The sequence below is a fragment of the Halyomorpha halys genome, unplaced genomic scaffold, assembly GCF_000696795.3.
Source record: "Halyomorpha halys isolate HHAL.00 unplaced genomic scaffold, Hhal_1.1 Scaffold1571.1, whole genome shotgun sequence".
Taxonomy (NCBI): domain Eukaryota; kingdom Metazoa; phylum Arthropoda; class Insecta; order Hemiptera; family Pentatomidae; genus Halyomorpha; species Halyomorpha halys.
In genome coordinates, this window is record NW_027105204.1 from 230863 (window position 1) to 248466 (window position 17604).

General features: G+C 28.3%; 1 protein-coding gene across 2 annotated transcripts in view; it reads left to right on the forward strand.

Moving 5' to 3' along the window:
• The first annotated feature begins 674 nt into the window (after window positions 1-674).
• LOC106690074 (probable cytochrome P450 6a18) overlaps window positions 675-17604 on the forward strand; it is a 20459-nt gene continuing 3529 nt past the window's right edge. Inside the window, exons 1-8 of one of the 2 annotated variants that reach the window (XM_067049377.1) lie at window positions 675-858; window positions 2998-3176; window positions 3244-3386; window positions 5009-5147; window positions 8005-8246; window positions 9288-9469; window positions 10713-10928; window positions 12781-13029. In XM_067049377.1, coding sequence (XP_066905478.1) covers window positions 3000-3176; window positions 3244-3386; window positions 5009-5147; window positions 8005-8246; window positions 9288-9469; window positions 10713-10928; window positions 12781-13029 — 1348 coding nt within the window. In that variant the 5' untranslated portion in view covers window positions 675-858; window positions 2998-2999. Of the gene's footprint in view, window positions 859-2997; window positions 3177-3243; window positions 3387-5008; window positions 5148-8004; window positions 8247-9287; window positions 9470-10712; window positions 10929-12780; window positions 13030-17604 lie in introns of those variants that run through there. The other variant, XM_067049379.1, reaches the window with a different exon arrangement.

The window sequence follows — 17604 nt, forward strand, 5'->3', positions numbered from 1 at the left end:
TGAGAAAGTAACTTGTAATAATTTTTTTTTTTTTTATAATGACTATTTATATTTCTTTGTATTTTTGTGTAAGTAACTCTGAGGCTCCTCAGCCCTCATCTGTTGAATTCTCTGTATTATTCAAAAGGGACTCATCCCAGAATAAATAAAGTATTATCTTATATAAGATCGTTTCAAACTGCGAATAAACGACATAATAAAATGTAATTAATTACCCCAATTACTAACTTACCTCTTACTTGTTAATATCTGGATTATAGAAAAAGTAAAAACAACGTAGGCTCTTGACTGTGTAGCCCTACATTCAAGGCCTACATTTTGTTTTTAAATAATTGATTATTAAATCCTATATGGTAAATATAGAAAATTACATTCGGATAAATTACGTTTGAGACATTATTATCGAGAATTCTCAACAATTTGATAAGAATATGATTGAAGGATCTAAATGATTGTAATTAAAAATTTAAAATATCGTGAAGATAAGGAATTAACGTCACTTATTAAATTTTCTTCATGTGTTCAATTGTTACTAATAATAGAAAGAAAAGTTTCATTTTACAAGGAGTGGTGTCCAAATATATTGGGTCACTACATGACAGCATGCTAATCAATACTTAATTATATTTAATATAAATACAATATACAATTATATAAAGGATAAGATAAACCTTATCAGCAAATTATATAACATTTCCGTACTAAGTCCTTATGGTGCAGCTGTACATTCCAGTAGGTGTAGTTTAATGCGTCTGAACCGAAATTTGAGTTCTTGAACACTCGATTCATTGCCAGCGGGGGCCAGTCCTGAAATTTGGGGGTGTTGTCAATCATCGTCAACTTTCATATTCAAAACAGGTAAGTGTATTGACATAATGTTTTGTACCCACAGAATAATGAGGGACCTTTTTAGGAGGAGTAAAGCTCTTTCCCCTGAAAATTTTTAAAAATTATTTATCTGAAATGTGACTAGGGATTATTTTATTTATCCTTCTGTTTGTATATATTTTAAGAGAGATTTCATTTATTTGTTGTACTTTTTTTTCCATTTATTTATTTGTTTTTCATTCTTATTTTATTATGAATGTGATAATTCATCACTATTACCTATTGCCCACAACGATTTGGCAGATTTCAATATTTATCAATAACTAAAGTTTTAAAAAAAAAAAAATTATCTGAAAACCACACTTTCTCAAGAAATAAAAAGTGATTAATTCGAAATAAATGACAACAATACATTATATTACACGTACAAAATATCTTATATTTATATTATATCATTAAAATATTTTAAGTATAAAGTATACTTTAGAGATAGTTTAAGAATCGGGACTAGCATGAAAACAGTATCGAAACAGAATCTGAACAGTATGAATCATTTGGCTAATCTAGGGGGTATATATTTTCAGATATGCTGATTTACTAGAATTTAACTGCGTAACTAATGTAATAACTAAACTTGTTACACAATAGAAAAAAATGTTATCAATTATAAGGGTTTTGGTATTTGAAAGTGACATTGATAAATGTTTTCGGTGCTAGAGCCGAGGTTCGACCAGTTTTTCACTAATGTCCATCCATATAAAGAGTTGTACTTGGAAAATTATACTTAGAAAAAGTAATTCAATTATTTGCAAAAATCAAGACCTGTTATAAATTTTTAAATTAAATTTTTTATATTTTATGATCAATGAGTAAGTAAAGGTAATGAATGATATTAACTAATACATAGTTTATTTCTGTTAATTTAAAATTGTTCAGAAAAAAATTTCTTTAAGCTGGAGGGTTCAAACTGCTTCAGATTTCCATCTAATTAAAGACGGTTCAGAGCTTTTTAAATATTTTTGGGTGAATAAGAGTTGAAAGGTTTTTTTTTTTTTTTTTTTTTCACTAATTTATTGATATTTACAACTGTACATAAATACATCAAGTAAATTTGAGGAAATCATAATGGTATGATACAAGCATGTAGAGATTGGTAGCACTCTAAAAACATTTTTACAATATAAGGTCTGGAGGCCATCTTCTTTTCAGACGCCTTGGAGGATGGTCTGGAATAAAAGAGGAAGCAAGATTAGAAACTAATGAGTTTGAGTGGTTAGGGAGTTTGCAATGGAAGGAGTGATATCTGGTTCGGGCTAGATCGGTTACATAGGGAACATTAAGATTTTTATGTATGATTTTATTTGTGACATAGTTGGGAGCATTGAGGATTTTACGAAGGATTTTGGATTTTAAGAATTGGATACGAGAGGAATTCGAAGGTTAGTGGAGCCCCAAAGCTCAACGCCGTATGTCCAGATAGGCCTTATAATTGTCATGTAAATCAGTCTTTTGTAATGAATTGGAAGTTTGGACCGTTTGTCTAGTAAGTGCTGTAATAGTCGAAATCGACGTGCAGTTTCCTGTCTTTTCAGTCTTGTGTGAGGATTCCAGGTTAATCGTTCGTCCAGATGTAGTCCTAGGTAGCGGATCTGTTCAACAGGGGTAAGGGCAACATTATCGAAGTATACTGTAGGGCATTCAGTTGGTTTACGACGTAAGGTTTAAAATTATAATTATTTATTTAAGTTAATAATAATTTACAATTTATAGATAATTTCCTTTCAAATTTAATTATTTTATGCTTTGGATGCATTCTATAAATAAATATCATGTATAAATAAAAATAAATATAATAAATATGATTTAAGTATTTTTAAGATTTTAATTGTCGATATAATTTTAATAATATTGCAATATAAATATTTTAATTGGTTAAGGTCAGGATTAGAGGAACTCCATATTAACTCAACTATACTACTGAATGTAGCATGGTGTATATGCGTTCTACAAATTAATGTACTATTAAAAATATTCATATGTAGAACCAAACAGAGGTTTCTTAATATTTTGTTTTGAATAAATATAACAAAAGAATGACTATCTTTATATAGGAATATTATATAAAATCATTGAAATCACTATGATTCTAATTATCCTTTTGATTTCCAGCCATGATTACTACGGCCATCTTAGTCATTACGATTCTTTGCTTGCTCTACAAATATTGGGTCTCTAATTACAAATATTGGGAGGATAGGGGGATTCCATCGATACCTGGAAGGTTTCCATATGGTAGTGATGTCAACCTGACTTTATTTAGGAAGTTCTTAGGAGACGTGTTCCATGAGGTAACTAATATTACATAGAAAGTAAGTTAAAAACATTATTATAAAATTTATTTTATTTTATTTTCAGATGTGTGGGAAATTCCCGTCATCCCCTTACTTCGGGATTTATTTAATGAGAAAACCGGTTATTGTAATTAATGATCCTGAATATGTCCAGGTGGTTTTAGTCAAAGAGTTTTCCTCCTTCAAAGCCAGGCTCTTTGTTAAGATGTAAGCTATTTTAATTTTTAATGAAATGGGCACGAGTACCTGGATTACATAATTAAATATAACTTTTCTGCTTCGTGAAGTGAATTAATTAATTTTATTTCAGCAACTAAATGAAGCATTGTCATTACTATTTCTTGTTGTTAGATCAGGCTTGGATTTTTAGTAATTTAAATGTTTTCTTTAATTCCTAACCTGCTGAAATGTGGCATATTTGACTTATTTTACTCCCCCAAAAAAATCCATTTAGGAATATGGTAATTATTATTATTACTTTTCAGTTTTTTTATTACTGGTATGTTCGTAAGAAAAAATCTAATGGGAAGTCGAAGTACATCTTATGGGAATTTTTTAAGGAAAATTAAAAAAGGAATTTGCTCGGTAGATTTTTTAAAAAATATTTCGTTCTACGTAAAGCCTTCCAAATTTTTTTTTCTAAAACTTAAATTTGAAATCATTTAATTCTATTAGTTACCCCATAAAACTTCAATTATGTGTTTTATAATCAAATTAGTTCATTTTTTTTTGCATACATGTACAGAGTATTCAGCTAGTTTAATTAAATTCAGAGAAGGTTAGGTAACCAATCTGCAAATTAAACAATAAATTTGATTAACGTTGGATTTGGGTGTTTTATACACATTTTGGGTTTGTTTGTTGTTCGTTTGTTTGTTACATAGTCGGTTGCCTATATTCATTGAGGAAGTACGATTTTCTTTTTTAGAATAAAAAATCAACGTCTCAAATTTCATTTTCAGAGATAATATAAATACTTCAAAAGCCCTTCAACCAAGAAAAAATATTACGATTTTCAAATTTCTTAGAGAACTCTAAAAATATATGAACCTATTTACCTCTATGGACGCCAATGGGGTTATCTGTATAAATGTACTTACCATTTTGCCGAGAGTTAGAGACTTTTCTTGCACACTTTTGAGATGATGTCTCCAGCAGTAATTCTGATACAATATTTCAGGCTGTTGTTAATGTTTTTAAGAACATTACAGAATTCATAATTGTTACCTCGTTCAGCATCTTTTATGAATATATAAGAACTTATGATTCGCGCGAACTTATACTAAGAATTGTAAAATGTTTCTCTAGAATATATAGAAAATATATTCTTCATTCTGATGCAGACAGCTAGGAAAGGTTACACTATAATAAATCAAAAATGTTGTTTGTCACTGCATATGTTGCAGTGTACGAAATAATTTATTTATAATTCCGTCTACTCCATCAAATTTCTTTGATGGGATCTATTCTCACAACTTGATTTATTAGGATTCTTCATACGCATTGTTATCCTAGTTGAGAACTAGTCTTCCGCAGGTGCTTTACTAGACCAATCTGAGGGGGGGGGAGGTTATTAAATTTACAATAGTTTTTAAAAAATTTAAGTCAGACGGTAAAACTGAACTCGTTTTTTATTAAGTAAGTAAAATATACGACTATTTCCTTGTAAATTATATATTTTTCGTAAAGTTTTGAAATATAATTTATATTTGAATTATTTAATCATAATTTTAATTTTAAAGTCATTAATTATTCTCATGTATAATCTTTATAACATTTAATAACATTATAATATTATGAATTTTATAGTGTTGATTTCTTCCTTTCAGACCTGAATCTGATTTGCTTTCACATCATCTCATCAACTTGGAAGGAGATAGGTGGAAAGCACTTAGAAACAAACTGAGTCCAACGTTAACAAGTGGGAAATTGAAGACAATGTTTCCATTGTTTCTTAAAAGTTCTGAGGTACAATAATTGTATTATTGGTATACCTATTGATTAATAATTATACTACTACATTTCATAACATGATTTATTTTTTGAATAATTTCAATAAGCTTACAATTGTATAATTAAACTAACTAGAAACTGATTGAACCATTAAAACTTCATGTACAATAAGAGTTCAAATATTTTACTTCATTTCAAGTAACTTTAATGAGTTGAGCACATTGTTATTTGGTTACAGAATATACTCAGCATTTAATTAACTAAAATAATTTGTTTAACTTTTTTTTTTTACTTCACAATGGTTTTATACATTGTAATGTAAGTAGTGAAAACTTAATTAATGAAAATAAATATGTTAATGATAACAAACATAATGAATGTGAGTTGTAACAACTTGCATTTTACTAACTAAAATAGTTTGTTTAATTTTCTTTTTTTTTAAACATCACATATACTTCAAAATAGCTTCGTACATAGTAATATAAGTAACCTTAATTAATAAAAATAAAATTTATTAATAATAACTAACATAATGAATATGGAGTAGTAACAATCTGCATTTTAATGATTAAAAATAATTTATTTATTACTATTATTAGTTTAAAAACTAATTCCATGTACAGGCTAGGACCTTGTTTTTATTCAATCGTACAAAACAGTGGTGATGAGTGTTATTTAAATTCGAACATTATTTTAGAGGAAAAAGATTCATAAAAATAACTGACATCTTATGAAGAAATAATAAATATATAAATAAAATGGAGAATAAAAAAAACAATTAATGAAAGCTACGTAACAGCACCGTTTCAGAACGGTATCATACTAGTACAAGAGCCCAAGAGGAGAAAAAAGGCAGTTATCTCACCCCAATTTTTGATTACTTTAATGGAAACTATGTATAGTTGATAGTCAATATTGATGAGTCTGCCAAGTATAGGTAAGGGGAATAAAAAATGGCGGCTGTTTCAAAGCGATAAAAAAAACTAATTTTTCATTCGGAGCTCTATATCTTCAAAACTATCAACAACAAAAGAAAACCTAAGAGAACGCCATTTAAAGAAGAATAAATTTTCAAAAATATAAGCCCTAATAGAATTATTTACGTTTAATATTTTTCGAGATATAGCTTTTTAAAAAGCAACATTTTATAAAAATGTTGTATGAGACGTACTGAAAGATCAGTAGTTAGTGAATTTATTTTGAAAAATTTATATCTCAAAAACCATTTCACGTACAGATGTCTCTTAGCACTCAAATTAAAGCTAGTTTAATTAGCTATAAAGTAACTTATGATGTTTATCATCGTAGGAGTAATAGTTTACATGAAATTGGCTAAAATAAATTGATTTATAGTTCTTCGGATAAATTTTCATTTGCCAAATTGATATTCATATGTGAATATCATAAAAACTACTACCTCTACGAAGATAAGTGTCATAAACTACACAAGCTATAATAAAATTATACCAAGTTAAAATTTCTTTATTTTGAGTGTTGACAGACATATGAATATCTTATGGTTCTAGACATATATTTTTTATTAAATCAAACATTTTATCCGAACAACTATAAATTAACATTTTGTGAATTTATTTTGTCAAATATCATAAAAACTACTACTCCTACAAATATAAACATAATTAACTATTTTGTAGTAAATTTAACTAGGTTTAATTTGAGCGCTGGCAGACATCTGTAAGTGTTATGGTTTCTGAAATGAAGTTTTTCATAAATCAAACTTAACCAATTTTTTTTTTGGAAAATATCATTAAAACTACTATTCCTACGAAGTTAAAGCTCAAATATTTTTTTATAGTCCATTAAACTAGCTTTAATTTGAATTCTAATAGACATCTGCACGTCACATAGTTCCTGAGATATAGATTTCTCAAAATAAATTAACTAACTACTAATCTTTCAGTAGATTTTTAAGAAATTTTGCTTTTTAAAAAGCTATATCACGAGAACTATACGACGTAAATAGCTCTTTTAGGGTCAATATTTCAGAAAATTTACTCTTCTTGAAATAATGTTAATGTGTTTTTTAAAGGTTTTGAAACAGCCGCCATTTTTTATTCCCCCTACCTATACTTGGCAGACTCTTTAGATTTGACTAGTAATTATACCTAGTTTTCATTGAAGTAATCAAAAAGTGGGGTGAGATAACTGCCTTTTTTCTTCTCTTGGGCTCTTGTACTATACAGAGTTGGAAAAAAATTAGCTATATTTGAAACTAGTAGCTAAAGTAGCCATGGTTACGACATTTACTCATCAATGAACCATTCATAAATAAAGATCGTAACCATGGCAACTTTAGCTACTAGTTTCAAATATAGCTAATTTTTTCCCAACTCTGTATAGTACAAGAGCCCAAGAGAAGAAAAAAGGCAGTTATCTCACCCCACTTTTTGATTACTTCAATGAAAACTAGGTATAATTACTAGTCAAATCTAAAGAGTCTGCCAAGTATAGGTAGGGGGAATAAAAAATGGCGGCTGTTTCAAAACCTTTAAAAAACACATTAACATTATTTCAAGAAGAGTAAATTTTCTGAAATATTGACCCTAAAAGAGCTATTTACGTCGTATAGTTCTCGTGATATAGCTTTTTAAAAAGCAAAATTTCTTAAAAATCTACTGAAAGATTAGTAGTTAGTTAATTTATTTTGAGAAATCTATATCTCAGGATAGATTAGGAGGATAGTTTCAAATATAGCTAATTTTTGCCCAACTCTGGTATCATACCGCTGCATGTAATCCTCCAAAAATTGAGTCTATTTGGATTTCTTTAATATATTTGGGTTTGTTTGATAAATATAACACGAATATTGTATTAATGGTTCAAGTAATGGATTAATTTGCTCTTATTTCAGACTTTTGATTCAATGCTTCATTCCCACGTCGATTCGATTATTGACGTGAAAGATTTGGCATTGAGATATACTACTGATGTTATTTGCAGTTGCGCTTTTGGTTTGGACACTAATGTCATGGAAGGCGAAAACTATGATCTGATTAAACTAGGAAATAATACTACATCAAAAAGTTTCTTGCTCCTTTTTGCATTCCTCATGACGACAACTTTTCCGGTATTTTCCGAATATTATAAATTCAGGTAATTTATCACATAAGGTTTATGGTTTTTCTGAATTAAGTTTTAGCAATTTGAGAATAATCTTTACTTACTGGTAAGAGAGATTATTCCGTCATAGTTGATATTTTTGATAATATGTATTGAAATTAGAGAATATTTTTTTTACGCGTGCTCTCTTAGTTTTTAGCCACCTTCAAATTAAATTTCTGGCTGCGTGCCTGACACATGCTTTAAAGACTTAATAAAAATAAACGTTTTATGAAAATAAACGAATATGACATTTAATCCGTCCCAGTTAAATAGTTAAGGTAGATATCAGAATTTTTTTTATAAAATAATAGTTATTATAACAGTTGTCACCGATAGTAAGTTGTTTGCTAGCCTTGTGCAAATTCTTAGTATATTATTAAATAAAAAATAATGATTATTGTGAAATACTCTATCTTCTTTGCAAATAATTTATTTAAAAGCTTATTCTATCATTCCACCAACTCTTAGGTTTCATATTAAGGATTACAATAGTATATTATTGTATTTTAAATTTAATATTTATTTATAGCTACACCAATAAATCCTAATTCATCACACTTCCATTCGTGTACAAGTATAGTTAGTTCAACGTTAAACCTAGTCTATTTAGATACTCCAAATGATTCAATTCGTTTTTATATAATATAAATATATAAACTTGTATTAGTTATGTATGATATGGTGTTTATGAATATATCTGTGATATAAATTAGGAGATACCGATGTACCTAAACGTTTGAGTATTAAAAAAAAATGAAAAATAAGTGTGGTCCTGAAGATGAAGTAGATTCCCGAATTAAATCAGTAAATCTGTAAATAAGGAAGATACGGAATTTTACTATAATTATTATTAATATACTTTTTTTTCTGTGCCCTTTCCTTCTTAACTTTAAGACGAATTTAACTTGACAACAATTTAAAAGAATTGATCCCTCACATGATCATAAAACTATAAATCTGAACTTAAAGGTCTTATAAAAACCTAAACCTGTTGTATTATGAATATTATTATGTTTTTGTGCCCTTATACAGATGGACCCCAGAAAAAATGGAAAGTCAATTGTTCGTCTATAACCTCGTCAAAGACACAATTAACCAGCGGGAGAAGAACAATATAAAAAGGAACGATTTTCTAAACCTTTTAATTCAACTCAGAAATAAAGAAAATTTGGAGGATGAACAGGAAGGAACAGAAGAGAGCGTACCTCCATTCGGTTAGTAATTTGATGAACTGGATACGTCCCCAGTATAAAAGTATAAAAAAAACAAAATATTTTTTCTTATTATTTTTATCCATGTTTTACATAAAACAAGTAGTATTTAAAAGAAAAATGTTTTTCTGTGAGCGAAATATTAATTTTTTAAACATAATTACTTTTTTTTTGTTATCTATTTTACCATATTTATATAAGGACCATGATAAGCCAACCTTCAAACAAAGGCAAAAAACTGAAAAAATAAAAAAGTAACAGCACTGGCCCAACATAGCATCTAGTTTTAATATTTTAAGATACTAGAATATGAAAAATATTACAGATTCTATGTGCCACATTAATAAAACTTTATCTTAAAAAATCCGGGTAATAACATAATTATGAAATGAAAAATAGAAGAGGGGATGTTTCAAGGAGACTTGATGAGAGTAATAGTCCAAGCTGTGATTGTGAAATCAAATTTCTGTAGTAATAGTGTGAAATAATTTTAACTAATGGTAAAATATAATATACGAGTATGTTAAAAGAAAATGAAACCATAGATAAGGTAAAAAAAAAAAAATGAAAAAGTAATATTTCACTTTGAAACAAATATGTTAATTTATAAAATATGGAAGAAAAAACCTCCCAGATATGAAAAACTGTTAACAATAATTATACAATTATATTTAAAAAGCCCACTCACTAATTTAAGGATTCATTTTTTTTTTTTTTTGTATGGGATTCGCCTTGATTTTTTCTAATACATTGGTTGGCATAGTGAGATATGTGTTAAGAAACAAGATTTTTTTGTTAATTTAAAAAATAAAGGGAACAATTATTTAAATGAAGATGTGAATTGTATCTACTTCTCAATCATGGCAGGTTTTTTTGGATTTCTAACAATCCATTAATGATTATTTTTTTGGCAGTCACCTAATAAGGATTATATCAATTATATCGAATTTTGAGGAGATTTTAACACTTAAAGTAATGATACTCATGTCCCGTGCCTAGAATAGGTCTAAAGGATATTTTCTATTTTTATAAATAAAAAAAAATTTAAATCTTCCATAGTTATCTAAATTATATCTCTTTAATATGTGTTAGTGACTGTAAAATGTCATGAGGTTTTTTTTTAATATATGGATGTATATTTAAAGAATTATATGATATCGAGTTATCCTAATATAAATATAAATATAGATTACTAATCAGGTTTTATGTAGTTATATTTTAAATAGTAGTTATTCTTTGTTAATAGATATGAATATGGAAAGAATGGCAGCTCAATGTTTTGTTTTTTTCATCGCCGGTTACGAAATTGCTAGCGCACAGTCCTTCTGCCTCTACGAGTTGGCGTTGAACCCTTCGATCCAAGAAAGAGTTCAAAGTGAAATAGACCAAATTATAAAACTCCACGCTGGGATCACTTATGATGCTGTGAAGGAGGTGACATATTTGGATATGGTAGTTTCAGGTAAAAGTAAATAGATAACGTATTTATTTGTATTAATTTAATTTAAATTTAACATTGCTTAAACACGACTTCAACTTGCCTCAATGTGCTGACTGAAATATATCTCTTTGCATTTGACAATTGTTTCTTCATTTGAATTCTATGTTCAACTTTAGCCACTCAACACTTGTTCTAACACAGGAAGGAATTACTCCACATATTAGCAATTTACTAAGACAATAGAAAGATATTTAAGTCACTCCCAGATGATAAGAAATGATTACTGACCATACCTAAATTTGGAAAAGAAGTGAAAAATATAAGGGATTAAATATGTTCTTATTATAAATGTCTATAAAAAGACTTAGGTCCAAAACGGGACAGAGGATCCCGGATGGTCAGGGAGATGTATTCGGAAGTGTCCACAGGGAATGGAATGTACCAAAAATGTTGAGAGAAAGGAAATCTTGTTTTAGATAAATTTATGAAGCCTGAAATTGATTGGAGACTAGCTTAAAGAAAAGAAAAACCATCTGCTAAGTACATAGATTGTAGTATATTTCACCATTTTTATTGGATCGGTAGGTACATAATTATCTATATTTCAAGGACTAAAAATTAATTTTATATTTAAAGTAATATTTAAGTCCTGTGAGTATGTAGGGAAGTGTTTCTCAACCTTTTTTTATTTGGCTGCGGAACGCTTTTCGCATAAGTAAAAAAATGGCAGAACCCATTTCGTAGAGTTTTATTATTTTTATATTAAACGAAATTTGACGTTTGAGAACAAAATCTATCGAAAGAGCTGAGCCGTGTTAGAAACATGACTGTTAAAAATATATAAGCGTTTAGGCTTTGTGATGCGGAAGTAGTAGATGGTATTTGATGAAATCGATATGAGACCAACAAGATATCAATCTGCACAACCCCTGAAAATTTTTCCAAATTGAATCATGCCAACTTCCTTTATGTCTAAAAAAATATTTTTTATTACGGGGGACATAATTTTTTGCTTCCTTACTACCAAGTATGAGCAAGTTAAAGTAGTAATTAAATACTAAAAACTAAATTTGGTGGAAAAATATGATTTCGTGACATTTGGACGATGTTTATTTATTACATGACGAATGAGTACTTCAAATTTAATTACAACTATTTGTCTTCTTCATATTTTTATTTCTCTGACTAAAAATACTCCCGCAATACCCGTTCCCGGTCTTCAGATTTATCCACAAGGGCCCACCGTTCATTATCCGAGCCTCATCCTTATGGAACTCCATCCCTTCCAACAACCGTCGTTCCAATACCCTCCCTACCTTTAAATCCCGCCTGTTCAATCATTTCTTATCCATTGAGACCCCATTAAATTGTAAATTAATATAATTGTAAATATGTATAAAAAACTATTGTATCATTCTTAATTATTTTTACATCGTTTTCTTTTTTATTATTTTTTTTATTTATTTTTTTTTTTTTAGTGTTCAACTGATTAAAGTGAGAAAGTAACTTGTAATCATTTTTTTTTTTTTTTTATAATGACTATTTATATTTCTTTGTATTTTTGTTTAAGTAACTCTGAGGCTCCTCAGCCCTCATCTGTTGATTTCTCTGTATTATTCTAAAGGGACTCGTCCCAGAATAAATAAATCATTATTATTATTATTAAAAATACGAAGAACTTCCGTCAATGATATGGTCGGGTTACAAAGTAGTAAAATTGATCAAGAGACATTAAAAAAAAAATATTACTTTTATCGATACAATAAATTTGATAATAATTGGGATAAATTTCAGAGGTCATAAAGTTCATCTCAGACATAGCATGTTTGCTGCGCACTTATGTTCTCTAATGATGTAAATTTATCTGTTTCAGAAACGATGAGGAAATATCCAACTATTCCAGCCATTTCGAGATTGTGTACCAAATCAGTGACTATGCCCAACGGAGATGTATTCGAAAAAGGTTTATTCCTTTACATTCCTACATGGGCACTACATCACAACCCTCAATATTTTCCAGAGCCAGAAAAATTTAATCCTGAAAGATTTTCTGAAGAAAATAAACACAACGTCAACCCGTTTGCATACATACCGTTTGGCGAAGGACCGAGATCCTGTATAGGTACGTATTGGATTTCAACCTTTTTGAAACATGCATTAAAAAAAAAATCCTAATAATTGACATATTCAAATTTATTAAACGGAAAAAAGATCATTTGGGACGTCTCATTTATGATTTCCGAATTTTTAAATTATAGAAAAAAAACATAATCCATTTGGTAAATCTTTCTTTTTGCAGTTAGATATTTATTTGGTGTAGACAATTTTTTGAATCTGTCAATATTACATACCTCTGTTTTATACAGCCACGATATGAAATACAATACTTTATAGCAGACCATTCCAATTCAAAAATTACGAAACTAGTTCTATAATGATTCTGTTTATTCATAAATGCTGGTCCGCATCATTAAAAAAGAAAGAATAAGATGTTAATATGAAAATGTTTTTCAGAAAAAACAAACCGTGACGGCAATACGGTTCTGTATTTTTTAATTTTTCGAATTTTTATAGTTAAAGCTGTTTTCGCAACAAAACAATAAATTATAAAAAAAAAAATATTTTTCTTTTTCGTTATTTTTGAACAGGCTTCTCTAGTTACGACCTACCTTGATGGTTTGACAAGCATGGACATCGGTTGATATGTGAGTACCTAAATAACAATGTATCAAGCTTGTTATTGTTAAATTGAAGACCTAATCATAAATAACTAACCATTTTTTTTTTTTTTTTTTTTTGGATATTTTACAAAATCCCGTTTTTATCAGAGCCCTGTCACTCAGGAATTCGTTCTTGTCAGTAAATTCGATGGCAATGACATGTTTGATTGGTCAAATTTGGATGTATGATGGTCAACTGAATATAAGTTGTTGAATTAAAAAAATAACACGTGGTTTTGGATCGTTATTAATTTTTACAAATATAAATTATGTTATTTTATATTTTGTAAAACATTAATTTTTATTATCAACTTTCATTTTCTTATAACAAACGAGACTGCTGTACAGTGCAAAACAGTACAAGAGCCCAAGAGAAGAAAAAAGGCTTTTACCTCACCCCAATTTTTGATGATAATACTATGTATAATTACTAGTCAAAAGTATAGGTAGGGAGAATAAAAAATGGCGGCTGTTTCAAAAGATTAAAAAAATTAATTATTCATTCGGAGCTCTATATCTTAAAAAGTATTAACAACACAAGAAAATTTAAGAGAACGTCATTTAAAGAATAGTAAATTTACTAAAATATGAGCCCTAATTGAGTTATTTAGGTTAAATAGTTCTCGAGATATAGCTTTTTAAAAAGCAACATTTCATAAAAATGTACAGAATGTATTGACAGATCAGTGAATTTATTTTAAGAAATCTATATCTCAAAAACCATTGGACGTACAGACGTCTATTAGCTCTCAAATTAAAACTAGTTTAATGGGCTATAAAGTTGTTTAAGAAGTTTATCTTCACAGGAGTAGTAGTTTTCATTATATTTGCTAAAATAAATTAATTTATGGTTATTCGGACAAATTTGTATGTGCCAAATTTATATTTATATGCAAATATCTTAAAAACTACTACGAAAATACGTGCCATAAACTACTTTATTGCAAGTTAAATTTCCTTTACCCTGAGTGTTGGCAGACATATGTATGTCTTATGGTTCTAGACATATATTTTTTATTAAATCAAACATTTTATCCGAACAACTAGAAATTAACATTTTATGAATTTATTTTGTCAAATAACATAAGAACTACTATCCATACAAAGATAAAGGATATAAACTATTTTATGGTAAATTTAACTAGCTTTCATTTAAGTGCTGACTAGCATCTGTAAGTCTTATGGTTTCTGAAATCATGTTTTTCATAAATCAAACTTATTGACTGAACAACTATAAATCAATTTATTTTAGCAAATATCATGAAAACTACTACTCCTGCGAAGATAAACTTCTTAAACTACTGTTTAGTACATTAATCTAGCTCTAATTTGAGTTCTAATAGACATCTATATGTCACATAGTTCCTGAAATATAGATCTCTTAAAATAAATACACTAATCTTTCAGTACATTTTTATGAAATGTTTTATATTTTAGCAAATTTACTCTCCTTTAAATGAGGTTCTCTTTGGCTTTCTTGTGTTGTTGCTACTTTTTAAGATATAGAGCTCCGAATGAAAAATTAATTTTTTTTATCGTTTTGAAACAGCCGCCATTTTTTATTCCCCCTACCTATACTTGGCAGACTCATCAATTTTGACTAGTAATTATAGTTTTCATTAAAGTAATGAACAATTGGGGTGAAATAACTGCCTTTTTTTCTTCCCGGCTCTTGTACTAAAATCACAATCTAGTCGTGGTTCCTTAGATTGTTGCAGTAGATTTTTTTGTTCATAAATAAAATATTTTTATATTGATAAAATTATCTATTGACTCTTGATAATATTTATATTTTTTGTAATTTTAAGGATCTGTCAATAAAACAACTATATTTGGTGACGTTTTGCAATTTTATTGTTTTCAAAATCATGACAAAAAAAATCAGATTTTTGGACCAATAAATATCTTAAATTAATTATTGAAGAACTACACTATACATAGTATACTTTAAGATTAATAACTGTAAACATTACTTATAATTAGCTATGACAGAGAGTTCTATATTGATGTTATACAACTAACTATAGTTTTGTGCAAGAACTGAAGAGGTGAACTACGTTGTCACAATATGGTTGTTTTATTGACTGGTCCTCAAAATCCAAAAAAATGTCTTCAATCAATTATTAAAAAACAACAATGTACAGAATATAATTAAGGAATAATAACTATAAACATTATTTACGATTGTCTATTATACTGTGATATAACTAACTGAAGAGACGACGTAATGAAATGGAGGAAGATATATGTGGGTTTTATCTTCCTCCATTTCACTATGTCGCCACAATATGGTTGTATTATTAACTAATCCTCAATATCCAAAAATATAAATAAATAGATATTTAAAAATTGTTTTTTTTTAAATTTATTGTTATTAATAACTGTATAAAAATATATACAACAAGTAAATTTGCTGTTAGTGATAAAATTATACATGTGACATTATACAAACATGTGAAGAACTCCATTTTAAAATTTAATTTATTTTAATTAAATCAGCATTTCTATAACTGTGAAAAGTGCCACAAATATGAAATTTTAATTTTAATGCCAAAAATAAGCTGTTTGCCCCCATCAATTTTGTTTCAACAGAAACGATTAATATTCGGTTAAACAACACTAAGCTCTCTGTATGACTACGCCTGCATTTCCTCTTTCAATGATCTTAGTGTTTCAATATAAATAAAACTGTTTTACCACTTAGTGACCATTTGACCCCATAACGCTTCAATCATACAATTGGTCCTACATAATCTTAAACTAAATGAAAGAATGCTGGTCTTTCATCTCTGATTCAATTTTGTATTGTTATTTAGGGATTTATATATGAAATATAAAGTTAGGGGAAGTATTTTAATCCTAGATTAGTAATAGGTATTGAAACAAACAAGGATTAATTGCATCTCAAAGTGAAAGTTGAGCGTGGATTGCATCAGATATTTTTGTTTTAGCCTATTCACTTGAGGGCCCGAATACACATATCTAATGAGCACTTATTTTTTTTATCTTTTTGACAATATTTGTCCTTTTGAGGTCTTGTTCGTTTAGATTATATTTTATAGTGTAATTCATCACCTCTTCACCTTTATTTGAATTGATTTTAAATTAATGTAATTAATTGAATTATAGTAAAGGACCTTTGATCTCAAACCATTTTTTATTTATATAATTTCTCACAATTCATTGCCACTTTAAATCTGAAATATACCTTATTTTATTATGATGAAATTATTATTAAAATATTGTAATTGTATGAAACTATTATAATTGAAGAGCACTGGAGGAAAAACGATATATCTCGATATTACTTAAATGAATACAGTCCAAACCAGATATCAATCCTCCATTATGAACTCACTAACCACCCTAACCCTCTGGTTTCTATCTGACCTCCAGACCTTCTGGTGTAGAAATATTATTAAAGTTCTACCAATGGGTAGTTTCTGTACATATAGTACAAGAGCCGGGAAGAAAAAAAGGCAGTTATCTCACCCCAATTTTTGATTACTTTAATGAAAACTATGTATAATTACTAGTAAAAACTGATAAGTCTGCCAAGTGTAGGTAGGAGGAATAAAATATGGCGGCTGTTCCAAAACTTTAATTTTTCATTCGGAGCTCTATATCTTAAAAACTACCACCAACACTAGAAAATCAAAGAGAACATTATTTAAAGAAGAGTAAATTTGCTGAAATATTAGTCCTAAAAGAGCTATTTACGTCCAATAGTTCTCGAGATATAGCTTTTTAAAAAACAAAATTTATTAAAAATCAACTTTAGTTAATTTATTTTGAGAAATCTATATCTCAGGAACTATGTGACGTACAGATGTCTATTAGCACTCAAATTAAAGCTAGTTTAATGGACTATAAAAAAGTTTCTGAGCTTTACCTTCGTAGAAATAGTAGTTCTCATGATATTTGCTAAAATAAATTGGTTTATAGTTGTTCGGATAATAAGTTTGAGTTTTGAGAAA